This window comes from Corylus avellana, chromosome 2 (assembly GCF_965113065.1).
Source record: "Corylus avellana chromosome 2, dhCorAvel1.hap1.2, whole genome shotgun sequence".
Classification (NCBI taxonomy): Eukaryota; Viridiplantae; Streptophyta; class Magnoliopsida; order Fagales; family Betulaceae; genus Corylus; species Corylus avellana.
In genome coordinates, this window is record NC_142491.1 from 44,311,673 (window position 1) to 44,328,583 (window position 16,911).

Here is a 16,911-nt window from a genome sequence, read left to right on the forward strand (position 1 = left end):
ATTTCCCACTTTTATATTATATTAAAACATTTTTTTTTTTTTCAAACAAAAACCTATAAGTACTTTTCAAAAATATTGTCAAGCAAACCCTTTCCTTTTGGTACGATAAAAAAAAAGAGAAATACTTATTTGTGTTTTGACGTTTATCTTGTATATATTTTCGCGGAGTTGACATGGCATATCAACTCAACGAAAATGTATGGAAGGTGAACATCATAATGCAAAGAAATTTCACAAAAAGGTTCAAATTTCCTGCCCTCTACTGTAAAATGGCGAAGCCAAGGCATCATAAATGTCCTAGTAGCATCACATATGTCATCACTATATTTTAGCCTAGTAGCATCACATGTGACATCACTAGACAAGTAAACATAATCATAGTAAGAAAAAAGATAATAAAATTTTATTTAAAATTAAATATAAATTAAAATCTTTTAGCCGTTAATGGGGTGGGGCCACGTCATACATCACTTGCCTACAATGATATTATGTGTTGGAAAAGGGAAAATTATGGAGACAAATTATATAGACTTCAAGGCTCAATTACAATGATAATTTTTTTAATGCATTTTGCTTTCTTCTAAAGAACATTTCCAGCAACTTGTTTCTTTTTTTTTTTTTTAAATTTAAGGAAACTTTTTTGAGCATTTTCAGCAACTTTTTTTATCATTTTCTCTACACTTAAGGATCTAAACTACTTTTTGCTTTCCTATGTCAAAATACACCCCAATAGCTTCCTTTAATCGTTCCCTATATCATTAATATATATATTTTTTAATTATATTATATATATGAGAGGAGATATGAGAGAGAATTGTGAGACATGAGAGAAGAGAGGAGAGAGGAGGGAATCATTTTTTTTTTTTTTTTAATAATCATAAGGATTGCAATAGTGGAACCCAAAACATTGGATTCTACTGTAGCAATCATAATATTTAGGGTTCATTTAGGGAGTCTGCTGTGGGATGTTTTTTACGATTTTTTGAACATATTCTCTAAACTTATGGAACAGACTCCCTATAAGGGAGTTTGCTGGGAATGCTTATTATTCAAATACATTTCACAATAACTTCCCTTTATTTCCCTATAACATTAAAATATTATTTTGTTTACTTTCTTTTTGTTTTTATATTCATTTATTTTGCATAGAAAGTGTAAGATGCGAGATAATTGTCCTTTTTATGATTATAATAAATACATTGGGTTTACCTGTAGCAATCCTAATGTATAGAGAAAATATAGGGAAGCTGTTGTTTTTGTGATTTTTTTTTAATTTTCCCTATGTGTAAAGAAGGAAAACAGCTTTAGGGTACTTGTTAGGCATGCTCCAAGAAGATTGCGCATAGAGTTTATGCATTTATGGGATACAATGAAGTCTAAAAGTTACTCTAAAATAGTATTTTTTTTTTCTAGAACGAGAAAAATGCACAAAAGGTTTTCTGGAATAAAAGAAAGATGTTATGTATATGGATGGGGTTACATTTATAAATGTTTATAAATTCATCTCAATTGCCCAAATTAATTCCCCTTCCCCGTGTTGAATAAATAAATAATTTTTTTTTTTAAAAAAAAAAACGTCCAAATTGATTTGATCCGACGATCATGAACCATAGCCACTCTCTATCGCACTCAATAGTACCTAATCGAGCCATTTAACACAATAAATAGTAAATGTGGGGCAAACCCTAATTAGCTAGTCCTCTTCTCCATCATTCAAGTTAAAGTGTATGGCCACTAAAATCATTTTTAGTGGGTGGGTGTCAAGATGCTATATGCTAGTGCATGTGTATCACACTGAGGTCCCATGCACCAAAGGGTACACAATTGTTAATGTGCTGATTCCTGAATTTATATCATATATTCTAAAAATAAAGATAATTAGTTTGGCCGTTTCTTTGGTCTAGCTAGAGTGTTTGATATGCTTAATTCTCTCTCCCATAATTATGAATTGAATTATACAATGTGAAAAATACAAAAGAAAATAAAAACATGTGAAAAAATTATATTGAAAATAGAGGGGAACAAGGACACACAGCACTCACTCATTTATGTTCCTACCAAATTCCAATGCATCCCCACTATGAGAGGGCGATATTGATTAAACAAATCCCGACAAATATATGAAAAGAAGATGGCACCCACTTCATAGTTCGCAGATAATATAGATAAATATGATAACTTTAAAGACTTTTAGACGTGGCAATTGTTTGGTGGTATTTTCAATTATGCCCTTATTCGTGCCTCTATAGTAGATAGGTCGTTTGTCGTATTTAATGGTGTATATGAAGTTAAGAAAATTCACATATATACTTCTCTTAAATTACCACTCAATTTATAATGTTCTTCTAAATTTTCAATTGAGATATTGTCTTCTAAAACTACCAAAAAATTAGCAATATATCCCCATTGGATTTGAGATGAATCACAATTTAATTTTGATTAAATGGTAATTTTAAAAACAATGTCTTGAAGTATGAGAGTGAGAAAGTGAGTGTGTTTAACGTTAATCTTTTCTAATTGGGTAATGTGGTTATGCTATGTACCACAATTCTATTTTATAAAAATCTAACAATGTTATGTGGTAGTTACAACTAACTCTTTAATATTTTTTAGTAATGCTAGAAATTACATTCTTATTCTACAATTATCTTACGATAATGACGTAGCAATCTCAATCAACTCTTGGATCAATCTTTGTTAAAAAAAATCAAGGGTTTATTGAGATTACCACGTCAGAATTGCGAGATAATAGTGATCTAAAAATATAGTTTATAGCATTACTCTTTTTCATTTTTCTTCTTTTCTAAACAATGATTAATCCAAAACTTGGTTGAGATTGCTATATCGGGATTGAGGGATGGTTGCAGGACATAAATGTAATTTTTAGCATTATTCTTTCGCTTATTATGTTATGTTATAAGTAATGCTAAAAACTGCATTTTTATTTCACAACTATCCCACAATGTTGATGTTGCAGTCTCAACAAACATTTTTATTTTTATTTAAAAAAAAAAAACATGTATAGATTTAAGGGATAGGTGAGACTGTCACGTTAACATTGTGAGACAAAAAAGTAGTTTATAGCATTGCTCTTACGTTTTTGAGTAATGCTATATAACATGTTAGAGAATTTAGAGTATATTTGGATTACTCTAAATTTGATAAGATTGTATTATCTTTTGTTGAGGTACAATAATGACATTTTGCTGACATTGACGGCTCTTAAAATATGCATTGCGATGTGCGATTTTAAATACCATAAAAACTTTGACTTTCCTCATTAGAAGTCAATTGGTTTTCAAATGAGGTGGCAAAGTCCTGATCTTATATCTTTAATGAAGATTAAATCACCCTAAATTTACGGATAAAACTTGTAACAATCTAAAGAAATAAAGGAAAGGAATGAAAGACAGAAAGAATTAAGAAAGGATAATACAAAATGCTCTATTTATATTCATAGAGCTCAGATGATTTAAATCTAACAAAATTTTAGTCAAATCTTAAATTTAGATAAGGTAGTGCGACAAAGCATTGCTCTTGCGATATTATTTAAGAGGAACAGAGACACAAATCAAGAGCACCCAATTAAGACTGACCAATATGTTTGATAACTTTGAATATTTGATAAGCAATGTCGAAGAGCGTCGACTCAAAGGTCATAACATGCAAAGGTACTTAGCTTTTATATGTGGAATTGCAGAAAATATAGGCAACCACGTAGGGTTAAAACCATTAGTTTCTTTGATATTGTTGCTATTTTGAATCATTTCTGTCTCTCTCTGATCTCCCTTTTCCCCTTTAATGGGTGGTGGCAGCTGTGGTGTGTTGGGTAATCAACGAACCAGTGAAGGTGGAAGAGATACAAGTAGACCCCCCAAAGTCATCTGAAGTTCGTGTCAAAATCTTATATGCTAGTATGTGTCACACTGACATCTTATGCACCAAAGGGTTTCCAATGGTGAGTATATACCTTCCTCTTACTGTACTTTTTTTATTTTTTTATTTTTTTTATTTCTTAATCCGGGTATTCCAGGTCGCTTTGCCCCGACTAGATCATCGGGACACCGTGCAAAGCTCCGAGTCAATGTGTCCTAAAACTTTTTCTGGTCAGAGGGTTTGATATTGTTGCTTCTTGTTGTTGTTGTTTGTTGATAATAGCTCAAATTGTCAACAAGTGTGAAGATAATTGCTATAAAATATCAATATTTAAGTTGGTGGACTCAAGTCCTATTTATCTATAAGAAGATAATGTTAGTTTTAAAATGAGTCAAAAGAACAACTTGGAATTGGATTTTTTTGGAGAAAACTCGTGAGGATAAATATGATGCTTATTTTCATCATGGAAAAGACTTTGTATTCATGATGGTTTCGTTTTCCCAGCAGCAATTGAATTAAAATTGTTCTCCTATTTTTCGTGATTAAGCCTCTATAAAAGGATATGTAATCATTGGTTGAGATTATTCGAAAAATTCAAATTGGTGAGAGCACTTTGTGGCATTTACAAAGTGTAGAAAGTTTTTCTTTACTGGGTATTTGAGAGGAACAGTTGAGAGGAACAGACTTGTACCATTGTACTCAATATTTCTCAATAGTAAAGAAGGAGACCGGCTCACGCCCCGTGGATGTAGGCATATTGCCAAACTACGTAAACTCTTTGTGTACGTGTGTGATTGGTGTGTGTTCTCGTGTGTTTTCTTTCCAAACTTGTCTTTCGCATAAAGGGCTGGTGGGAAATTGGTTGCAAATTAATTATCAATTTTCTCAACAATTGGTATCAACACTTGGTTGCGGATTTCTACTCGTTAAGAAGAAATGCAGTCTTTGAAGTTTGGGATTGAAATGTTCAACGGGAGAATGAACTTCGGCTTATGGCAAATACAAGTCAAGGACATCCAATCTGAGCTACACAAAACGTTGAGAAGAGCAGGTTCGGCAGAGTGCTCCAAAAATGCTAATACTGTTTCTCTTGTTACAGAGAGAGATGATGATGTTCTTTGATAAGGGCATGTACATCCTCTGGCATGACCGCTAAAAATGTCAGGATAATGGATATGTTCTATTAGCGGGTCCACATTTGCATATGGGACATTGGTTTGGTTTTTTGATGTCGGGTATGTGGTGGAAAAGGGTGTCGATATATTGCTGATGAACTTCCAGGGGAACCAAACATGAAAGTTGCACCATATTTTTCAGCAGGATTTTTTCGACATGTACCGAAAATGAAAATTCTTGGAATGGTTTAATTCTAAGTGCATATGCACTTTATGGTGGAGCATGATAATTCTTGTAGAATTATTACTGTTGGTGTAGACAGTGTTTTGTACAACATCCCAGGGCGTGGGGATGGGCATCGGTCAAGATGTAGACCTGAGGTCTCAGGTGGAGGATGCCAAATTTTTGGCAAGGTGGAGATTGTTGATAATGGCTCAAATTGTCAACAAGTGTGAAGATAATTGCTGGAAAATATTTAATATTCAAGTTGGTGGGCTCAAGTCCTATTTATCTATGAGAAGATAATGTTAGTTTTAAAATGAGTCCAAGAACAACTTAGAATTGGATTTTTTTTGGAGAAAACGTGTGTAGATAAACATGTGGGCTTCAATGCTTATCTTCATAATGGAAAAGACTTTGTATTCATGATGGTTTCGTCTTCCCAGCAGCAATTGAATTAAAATTGTTTTCCTATTTTTCGTGATTAAGCCTCTATAAAAAGATATGTAGTCCTTGGTTGAAATTATCCGAAAAATCCAAATTGGTGAGAGCACTTTGTGGCATTTACAAAGTGTAGAGAGTTTTTTTTTACTGGGTGTTTGAGAGGGACAGTTGAGTGAGGTGTACATGCACTGTTTGCCACGTCAGAAAATACCTATTTTTTTTCCTTGTCCAAGGGGATAAGGGCTTGGGTTTGGGATATTAAACTTGAGCGGCTCATGCTTATACCATTGTACTAAATATTTCTCAATAGTAAAGAAGGAGACCGGATCACGCCATGTGAATGTAAGCATATTGCCGAACTACGTAAACTCTTTGTGTACGTGTGTGATTGGTGTGTGTTCTCGTGTGTTTTCTTTCTAAACTTGTCTTTCGCATAAAGGACTGGTGAGAAATTGGTTGTCAATTAATTATCAATTTTTTCAACATTGTTCTAATAGCCTCTTTTCCCTCGAGCTCTAGGACACGAAGGTGTTGGGTAAGCTGATATGATCTTTTGAAGTTTATTTCTAAATTAATTAGTATCAATATTTTGTCTATATTTCTCTCATATTATCTTATAAATCAACTATTAGATTTGTAGACTCCATAAATCTATTGAATTTGTAAGAGAATTTGAAAAAAAATATTGATACCGATAATTTCTCATTAATAATTATGACAAATTATTAATTAATCAAAGAAATTAACCGAAACTATTTATGTATATGCAATTGCAGTGCGGTAGAGAGTGTGGGAAAGGGAGTAAAATATATAAAAAAAGGAGATCTTGTGATCCCAACCTTCGTTGGGGAGTGCCAAGAGTGTGAGAATTGCTTGTCGGGAAAAACCAACTTGTGCCTAAAATACCCTGTGCCCTTAAATGCTCTGATGCCAGATGACACTTCAAGAATGTCTGTGAAAGAGCAGAAGCTGTACCACATTTTTACTTGCGCCACGTGGTCGGAGTACATGGTTGTCGACGTTAACTACGTTGTCAAGCTTGATCCAAGTGTAGCACGTGATCTCCCTCTGTGACATGCCAGCTTCATCTCTTGTGGCTTTACCACTGGATTTGGGGGTGCCTGGAAGGGAGCTGCCGTTGAAAAAGGATCAACGGTTGCTGTTATTGGCCTTGGTGCCGTTGGATTAGGGGTATGTATGCCTTCCTACCTCTCGCATCTTCTTCTTAAAGTTAACGTGGCTTTTAAGTTATATATGTTCTTGTAAATTGTAGGTCATAGCGGGGCCTAAAGTACAAGGGGCAGCAAAGATACTTGGCATTGACAAAAATGAGAAAAAATATCAAAAGGGAAAAGCTTTTGGAATGACTGACTTCATAAACCCTGATAACAGTGACAAATCCATTTCGGAGCAAGTCAAAGAGGTAACGGGTGGATTGGGAGTGGATTATTGCATTGAATGCACATGCATCCCACCCTTGATCAATCAAGCTGTCCTAGCCACTAAAATGGTATGTCTATCAGTTCAAATATTCTAGTAAAGAGTTGGTTTTTCTCCGTTCAAAAGTGCGTTTTCAAACAAAACTATAGAAAATGTCTAAATTTGAAAAATGTGTTTTTATAAAAGAAAAAAAAAATTGTGCTTTTAAATTGCAAGTAAGAAAGTGCATTTCTTAAACCACGCGATTTATAGACCAAATCGCAATTTTATCAACTGCATAACTGTATTTTTATTATCTGCGTTTTGAAATTAATATTTTTAAAATCTCACATTTTATAACCACTAAACCAAACAGACCGTTAATGAATTTATTTATTTGTTTTTAGGGGAAACTTCACCCCCTATACTTTCGCGCTTTTTGCAGACACCCCCCCATTGTTCAAAAACTCTCACTTTGGTGTATCAAACTTTCGTTTCCTTTCACTTTGCCCCTTCCGTTAGGATTTTATGTTAAATCCTAACTGAGGAGTGTAAAATTACAATCTTGTCCTTATTTTTTATTAAAAATATATATTTTTAAAAAAAATTGACCCGTGGGTTTACCGGTGGATCTAACCCACCCGTATTGTGACCTACGGGTCAAATTATTATATATATATATATATTTTAAAATCCAACGGTGTGTGAGCCCCGTGACCCACCGGGGGTCACAAAGTGACCCACCAGTGGGTCACAAAGTGACCCCCGGTGGGTTACTTTTTTATATTTTTTTATTATTATTGTTTAATATAATAATTTTTTATTTATAAATAAGGGTAAATTTGAAATTTAAAAAAAAAAATTAGGAGTATAAAGGTCTTTTACTAAATCTACCGTTTGATTTAACTGCAAAATCTAACGGTAGGGGGTATTTGGAACGAAACGAAAGTTTGATACACTAAAGTGAGAGTTTTTGAACAATGGAAGAGTGTCTGCAAAAAGCGCGAAAGTATAGGGGGTAAGTAAAGTTTCCCCTTGTTTTTAAATCATTTTATTTGTTGATGATGGTGATTAGGGAAAAGGACAAACAGTACTAATTGGCGCAGGAACTCAATCAACTGTGGAGATTGATTTCCTTTCCCTCTTGTTTGGCGGAAGTGTGAAGGGGTCCATTTTTGGAGGGATCAAAGCCAGAACTGACTTTCCTGTTATAATTGACAAAAAAAAAAAAAAAATGTGAATTCTTATGAAAAAAAAAAAAAAAAGAAAAAAAAAAAGTTCTATATGCACATGCAAATTTGCTATATTTCACTTTACAAATCAATGATGATTAATTAACATGCATTGTGAAATATTTTAATTAAAAATAAAAATAAATTAGAATTTTTGTTTTAATACCATGTTAAGATAACCTTTGAAATGCTTATGTATTTTAATTATTCCACAGGAAATCCAACTTGATGAACTTTTGACTCATGAAGTTTCATTGGATGAAATAGAAAAAGCGTTTGAGATATTGAAGCAACCTAATTGTGTGAAAGTCCTCGTCAAGTTGTGATTAATAATCCTAGTAATTAATGAAAAATATATGCAAATTGGATTTGCAACAATGGGCAAATATATATGTTTTCTTTCAACCGTGTTTAAAAGTTTCCCAGTGTACCTTCACTTGTACAATCATTATAATAAAGGAAGGTATTAATAAGATTTCATTTTAAATTGATGGGGTCAGGTGTCATAATTAGTAGTTCATGAAAGAAAGTGCCAAGACGCTTTAGTTCATGGGAGTAAAAGGTAATTACCCATTTCCTTTTTCTTTTCCTTTTCTACACAAATTATTACAAAAATGAGTGTATATTGGACGGAGGCCCCGAGGCGGTGGTGGAGGTGGAATTTATCTCAACAATCCAAATTCATTTGGTGTGATGATCGATCACGAATCATATATAGCCGCTTTATCCCACTTCCCAGTCGAGCCATTTAACACTACTATATATATATATATATATATATATATATATATATATATATTGACATGTTCACACAAGGGAAGGGGGAGTGGAGGATTCGAACTAGTGTTCTTCGCTTCATGAGGCGTGGTACATAACCGATTGAGCTACCCTTTGGGGACAACACTACTATAATTAGCCAATGTGGGACAAACTCTAATTAATTGACTCTCTTCTCCATCATTCAATATAAAATGTATGGCCGGCCACTAGATATCGTTTTTAGTGGGTGCTAAGATGCTATATGCTAGCATGTGTCACACTGATGTGGTCATATGCACCAAAGTGTGGTCATATGCACCAAAGGGTACCCAATTGTTTCTCTCTCTCATATTTATGAATTGAATTATACAATCTAAAAAAAAAGTGTGAAGAAATATATTGAAAATAAATAAAAATAAATAAATAAAAAAGAGGACACAATCACTACCTGCATCCCACCACTATCCCACCACTATGAGATATATATTGATCAGATCGATATGAAAAGGATACATTTTATTTGTTTAGGAGGTCACTATCAATAAAATTAATAAAATAAAATGATTTTGTTTTTTACAGACTTTTGGGGAGGTTGAGGGGCGATGGCTCCTTTTGTCCTCCCTTGAATCTGTCCATGTCCCTGAGTCACTTGATCAATGATCACTTACATTTAATTAAACCATGAATGCAACTGATAATAATGACTTCTAAAGATAAGGATACTAATTTCGATTCATAATTTTCAAATTATTCCAGAATAATTGCAAATGAAATTGTGCCAAGCTTGCTGACTTGTATTTCATCTATAAAGACTTCCTTTGTGCGGATAGGAGCGCTCTTGTTTGAGCAAGGGAGCTTCTCTCATAATTCTCCTGTTGTTATCACTATTTTCTTTTCTTTGAACAGAAAATAATTAAGAGTCAGGATCTCCAAAATACCTTCCAACATTTGAAATATTTATAGTTCGAAGTACATTTCTACACTATTTAGAAAATATATATAGGATAACACTATTCCACTGGGTCAATATCAATCCACCCTCAAATAAATTGACTCTGTAAATTGTGGTGGGGTACTAGTGGTGGTGCATTACTCCCGTGTAGGTTATTATTTAAGAGGCACTAGAACACTAGTGACACACAGAACTCAAGATAACAAGGCAATGTCGAAGAGCGTCTCAGAGGTCATCACATGCAAAGGTATGCCCTAATTATTGTATATGCTTTTCTATATATGTGGAGTTGTATAAAATGTTGCCAACACCCCTCTCCTTGATCTCTCTTTTCCCCCGTCAATGGCAGCTGCGGTGTGTTGGGGAATTGAGGAACCAGCTGTGAAGGTGGAAGAGATACAAGTAGATCCCCCAAAATCATCTGAAGTTCGTGTCAAAATCTTATATGCTAGTATCTGTCATTCCGACATCTTATGCACCAAAGGGTTTCCAATGGTTAGTATGTATCTTCCTTGCTATTTCTTAATCCGGGTATTCGGGTCGCTTTGCCCCGACTAGATCATCGGGACACCATGCAAAGCTCTGAGTCAGTGTCTTAAAACATTTTTCGGCCAGAGGGTTTGATATTGTTGCTTCTTCTTGTTGTTGTTCTAACAGCCTCTTTTCCCTCGAGCTCTAGGACACGAAGGTGTTGGGTAAGCTGATATGATCTTTTGAGTTTTGAAGTTTCTAAAATGATTGAATATGAGAAAAATATTAACACCAATAATTTGTTATTAATAATTATGAAAAATTACTAATTAATTGAAGAAATTAAGAGAAACTATTTATGTAAATGCAATTGCAGTGTGGTAGAGAGCGTGGGAGAGGGAGTAAAAGATATAAAAGAAGGAGATCTTGTGATCCCAACCTACGTTGGGGAGTGCCAAGAGTGTGAGAATTGTTTGTCAGGGAAAACCAACTTGTGCCTTAAATACCCTTTGAACTTAAGCGGTCTGATGCCAGATGGCACTTCAAGATTGTCTGTGAAAGGGCAGAGGCTGTACCACATTTTAAGTTGCTCCACGTGGTCGGAGTACATGGTTGTCGACGCCAATTACGTTGTGAAGCTTGATCCAAGCGTAGCTCTGCCGCTGCCACATGCTAGCTTCATCTCTTGTGGGTTTTCTACTGGATTTGGGGCTGCGTGGAAGGAAGCCAAGATTGAAAAAGGATCAACGGTCGCTGTTCTTGGTCTCGGTGCCGTTGGATTAGGGGTACGTATGTTTTATGATTTTGTCAAAGTTTGTGATTAGGTAGTCATTCACTATCACTTCATAATATAAAAAAATTTATTGTAAAAGTTATAGAATTGTTAATCACACTTAAAAAAAAATATATATATATATAAAGTCTCCTACAATTTGAGTAATTGTGGAATTTCATAGGCTCATAAGACGGGTGGGACAACGATTCTCTTTATTTCAAATTAAATAGATAATATTTATTTTATAGTCAAAATTTAAAATTAATGCATTTAAAATTATAAATAATTTCATTTAAAACAAAGAAAATACTATTTTAATAAGCTTTTGGGGTGTGTGGGCATGTACAATAAATGTCCTTTGCATTATACTTACAGAAAAAATATTATTGAATATATACAAATGACATCAGCCCTCACTCTGTAGCTCAAGTAGCCAAGGATTGAATTGCAAAAAAGAAAAAAAATACACCAACCGATATGGTCTCAAAGTTTTCAGATAGATAGTTGTAAGAAGCCCTCCATTAGGATTCCCAATTGAGAGGCTGTCGATGGGGCATAATTAAGGATTCCATGGACAGGCAATGGAGAGAGGCTCCTAAATAGGGCCTATTTACCCGAACAAGTCAATCCTACCAATAGCGTTTAACAATTGTAAGGGATTTCCTGCCATCCAAAAAAAAAAAAAAAATTGAAAGAGATCCCAATTCTTGTAAAACTAGATTCAATCTTGAGATTATTTAACTAGTTGGATTGATGTGTGTGCTTGTACTTCCTCTTTTTGGTGGCTGTAATTTTAAAATATTGTTTTAATGCAGTTCAGGTACTAAAAAAGAAAAGAAAAGAAAAGAAAAGAAATTATCTTACAAGTGGTGGATCAAGGAAGTTGGAAAATTATGTCTTAATTTGTAAATTGCAGGCTATAGAGGGGGCTAGAATACAAGGGGCATCAAAGATAATTGGCATTGACAAAAACGAGAGAAAAAGAATAAAGGGAAAAGCTTTTGGAATGACGGACTTTATAAACCCGGATGAATGTGATAAGTCCATTTCCGAGCTAATCAAAGAAATAACCAATGGAATGGGTGTGGATTATTGCTTTGAGTGCACCGGCGTCGCACCCTTGATCAATCAAGCTCTCCTAGCCACCAAAATGGTATGTCTATCAATTCAAATATTTAGGTTAGAGTTCGCTAAGTCTCGCAATTTTGTAGTCTAAAAGTACGTTTTTCAACAATATTGTGAAAAGTGTCTTGTTTGAGAGCATGTATAACAAAAATAACAGTTTGAAAGAGTAAAAAAAAAAAATCTAAAATTTTAAATTGCAGTTAAGGGCAATGACGGACCTGGGGGGATTGGGAGTGGCTCTGGTCACTCCCCAAATCACAAGAAAAAAAAAAAATTAATGTTTTTTTTTGCCAATTGGTCCCTTCCAAAAAAATTTTGGCCCTTGCTCCTTCCCCAAATTAGAACCTGGGTCCATCCCTGGTTAAGGGAGCGTGTAAGGCTGAATCGATTTTACTTAACTGCAAAATGCACCCTTAAATCTTAATGATTGAGTTTATTTAAGTATTTATTTATTTATTTGTTTGTTTGTTTTTAACCTACCTTATTTGCTGATGATGGTGATAAGGGAAAAGGACAAACATTAGTGATTGGCGCAGGAGTTCATTCAACTGTGGAGATTAATCTCCTTTCCCTCTTGGTTGGTGGAAATTTGAAGGGGTCCATTTTCGGAGGGATCAAAGCCAAAACTGACCTCCCTGTTTTAATCGACAAATGCAAAAACAAGGTGAATTCCTATATGATGAATGTTACGGTTTTTTCTGCTCATACGTGGATATTGTTATCTAAAAAAATTGATTTAAAAAAAAAAAAAAACAATATTCACGTACGATTAGGAGAACACAAAAAAAAAAAAAAACCGTAGCCTTTTTCTTTATATATAAAAGTTCAATATGCACATACACAAATGAATGGGTGTTAATGGGTGTAAAGTGGTGTTAATGGGTGTAAAGTTATAAGACTTAAATCGAATGAAATAATGATTAACATGTGAAATATTTTAATTAAAAATGAAAATCAACCGAATAGTCAAAGTTTAAACTTTGAATTTCTGTTATAGTATTATGTACAATTACTATTTTATTTAAAAACAAAACTGATAAAAGATAATGAATTAAATGATAATGCTGAATTCCGAGAAATTTTGAAATGCTCATGTATTTTAATGTTTCCACAGGAAATACAACTAGATGAACTTTTGACTCACGAAGTTTCATTGGAAGACATAGATAAAGCGTTTGAGCTATTGAAGCAGCCTGATTGTGTGAAGGTCCTCATCAAGCTCTGATTAAAAAAAATCCCAGCAATAAATTAACAAGATATACATTTGCAACGATGGGCAAATGCATCGATCATTTCTTTCAAGTGTGTGTGTTTAACAATTTCCCCGTATACCTTCCCTTGTACGCGCATTATAATATTAGTAAGATTTTCCTTTTAAATTTTTGGCACCAAAACCAACCTTTCTTCTTTTCTTTTTCTTTTCTTGAACGTTGACACCACACAAATTACAAGCAAGGGTGTTTATAGGAGGTGGCAGAGCTGGAAATGGGATTTCAGTTTTTGAATAATGGTGTATTTGGGTTTATGTGATTTAAAAAAATGCAGTTTAGCTTTTCAGACTTTTTTTATAAATAAAAATTCAATTTTCCAATATAATTCCAATCAGGATAAACGTCTTCATACACAACTACCCCACTTCCCACTTCCTAAGTACCTAATCGAGCCATTTAACACTACTATAATTAGCCAATGTGGGACAAACTCTAATTAGTTAGTCCTCTTCTCCAACATTCAAGTTAAAATGTACGGCCACTAGATATCGTTTTTAGTGGGTGTATTAAGATGCTATATGCTAGCATGTGCCCCTTTTGTCCTCCATTTAATCTGTCCATGTCACTAATTCACTTGATCACTGACACTTAAACCATGCAACTGATAATAATGACTTCTAAGGATACTAATTTCATAATTTTCAAATTATTTTGGAATAATTGCAAATGAAATTGTGAAAAGCTTGCGACTTGTATTTCATCTAGGAAGGCGCCCTTTGTGTGGATAGGAGTGCTCTTGTTTGAGCAAGGGAGTTTCTCTCACAATTCTCCTGTTGTTATCACTGTTTGATGAGTGCTAAATATTGCATATTAATTGAGTCCTTTAATTTGTATCCGTTAATCCCTTAGTTGTATTATCATCTAACGTTTTGTGTTAGTTTTGTAATTTTAATGTTTTTGCAAGGTGCAAGGAAAAATTGTGAATTTAATGTGAGAAATGCAAGTGCTAAAAAAAAATAATAATAAATAAAATAAAAAAAGTCACCAAGGGAAAAGGGATTGAGCTCAACACATCCAAGTACCTGTCCAGACGGTGGAAAGTCCCGTCCAGACGATGAAAAGTCCCATCCGGACGGACGTTCTTAATTGCCAGCGATGCAATTTGTCACTCAACTCCGCTTAGCACCGTTTTCTTGGGAGAAACCATAGGAAAAGGGTTATAAAAAGGAAAGAAAGAGAAGAAGAAGAAAAAAAAAAAAAAAGAAGGGGGGGGGGGGGGTCCGGGGTAGGCTGGGGAATCTGGACACAGAGGATGCAAAAAGGAGCCACTCGGCCAAGAATTGGGAGCTACTCTCCCATTCAGCCCACTCAAGCATACCAGCACTCGTGTTAGTTTAATTTTTCCCTTTATGTTTAGCATCTTGTTTGTAGGATTTATTTTTATAGTTATGTGTAGCTAATTTTTTGACTAAGGTTAAGGGTGAAGCTTCACCGATGAATAACAACAATATTTTTATGTAATTTAATATTTTCCGATTTTATGAGTTTTAATGTTTAAAAAGTTTTACTTCAATTCAATCTTAAAACTCATAAAATCGAAAAATATTAAATTACATAAAAATATTGTTGTTATTCATCGGTGAGGCTTCACCCTTAACCTTAGTCAAAAAATTAGCTACACATAACTATAAAAATAAATCCTACAAACAAGATGCTAAACATAAAGGGAAAAATTAAACTAACACGAGTGCTGGTATGCTTGAGTGGGTTGAATGGGAGAGCAGCTCCCAATTCTTGGCTGAGTGGCTCCTTTTTGGATATGAGTTCAATCATGTTTTTCTCATGATTTGAGATAATTTCGTTTAATTGATTATTTGGATTTTCTTTTGTCAAAATATTGGATATCTTTTGTGATTTGTCCTACGGATACATTTGATGATTTGGTTTAAAATTGGATATCCTTTGTGATTTATTTCACGGATACATTGAATGATTTAATTTAAATTTGATATCTTTTGTGATTTGTGTAATGGTTGGATACATTTGATGATTTAATTAATTCTTTTAAGCAAAGTAGAATATACATAATATTTTTATTATGAGAACTTCGGATATATTGATGAACACCAGAATATGTTACTATGATTTTGTACGTGTAGATTCCACAACCTTAGTGCTTAATTTGTTATTTGATTAATTTCATCTTGTTTAGTTTATGGTTTTTTATTTATTTTTATTTAAAATCACTCACATTTGGGAACAAGGTTAAGATTTAATTGGTTTGGATATATTTGGTTTTCATAAACACAATTTTCTACGGGTTTGACCTCTCACTTACAACACTATATTGTAAAACAATTCATACACTTGCGAGTATAATAAAATTTCATAACACTGTTCTTTCTTCTTTGGGCAGAGAATAATAGGGAGTCTGAATCTCCAAAATACCTTCCAACATTTGAAATGTTTATAGTTCAAGGTACATTTTTGCATATCGGGAAAGAGTTTGGACAACAATACTACCTTTTTCTTGAGAAGCCTTGTAATTCAAAATAAAAACAAAGTAATTAAAGGGTGGCCGAATCACCCCCTAAGGAGTGATCGACCACCCATTTATTCCTTTAAGGGGTGGTAGGAGTTGAGGGGATGGCTGACATTAAAAAAAAAAAAAAAAAAAAAAAAAAAAAAAAAAATTACTTTTTTAATTTTTTTCAAAAAACACAGAATGAAAGAAAAACAACACCCACGTTAATACCAAGTCATGGTTAGGCTGTCATTTAAAGTATAACCCTTGATTCGGATTTTAAAATCATCAAATTTAAAATCAAAATTTTAATATAAATAAAAAACATGCAATCACAAATATTATTGTTAGTATTAGTTTACTAATGGTTCATCAAGAATTGCAGGGAAAGAGGGTCTCAATCCTCTGTAATAAAACATATAAAAGCATCTTCTTTTTCTTGTTTGACAAAAGAGTACGTAGTTAATTGGAATAGGATCCTCGATCTCCAGTTTATAATAGACTAAAGAATATTTAGTTTATGGCTGAGATTTTTTTTTAAAAAAATCGTAGAGCCACAAATAGGACATCTGTCCCATTACAAAAAATAATAATAATAAATAATATTTCAGATTAAAAAAAATAAATAAAAAAATAATAAAAAAATAAGTAGCCCATCTTGGCCATAGGGAGTGGCCGGATCACTCTATTTTAGCTGGAGGTGGCTCTCAAGTCACCCCAATGGCCGGCCAAGGGTGGTTGGACCACCTCATGGCCCTTAGGGGTGGTCCCGCCACCTTCAAGGGCCA

The 16,911-nt window shown here is 33.8% G+C and overlaps 1 protein-coding gene and 1 pseudogene across 1 annotated transcript; both read left to right on the forward strand.

Moving 5' to 3' along the window:
- Positions 1-3,631: 3,631 nt before the first annotated feature.
- On the forward strand, positions 3,632-8,632 carry LOC132167665 (8-hydroxygeraniol oxidoreductase-like; annotated as a pseudogene).
- A 1,446-nt stretch (positions 8,633-10,078) lies between these two features.
- LOC132167661 (CYP enzymes assisting alcohol dehydrogenase) lies at positions 10,079-13,767 on the forward strand. Its single transcript, XM_059578674.2, has 7 exons — positions 10,079-10,264; positions 10,367-10,512; positions 10,675-10,712; positions 10,865-11,273; positions 12,180-12,416; positions 12,894-13,052; positions 13,503-13,767. The coding sequence occupies exons 1-7, from the start codon at positions 10,228-10,230 to the stop codon at positions 13,611-13,613; spliced, it is 1,137 nt and encodes a 378-aa protein (XP_059434657.2). The 5' UTR covers positions 10,079-10,227; the 3' UTR covers positions 13,614-13,767.
- Positions 13,768-16,911: the final 3,144 nt, after the last annotated feature.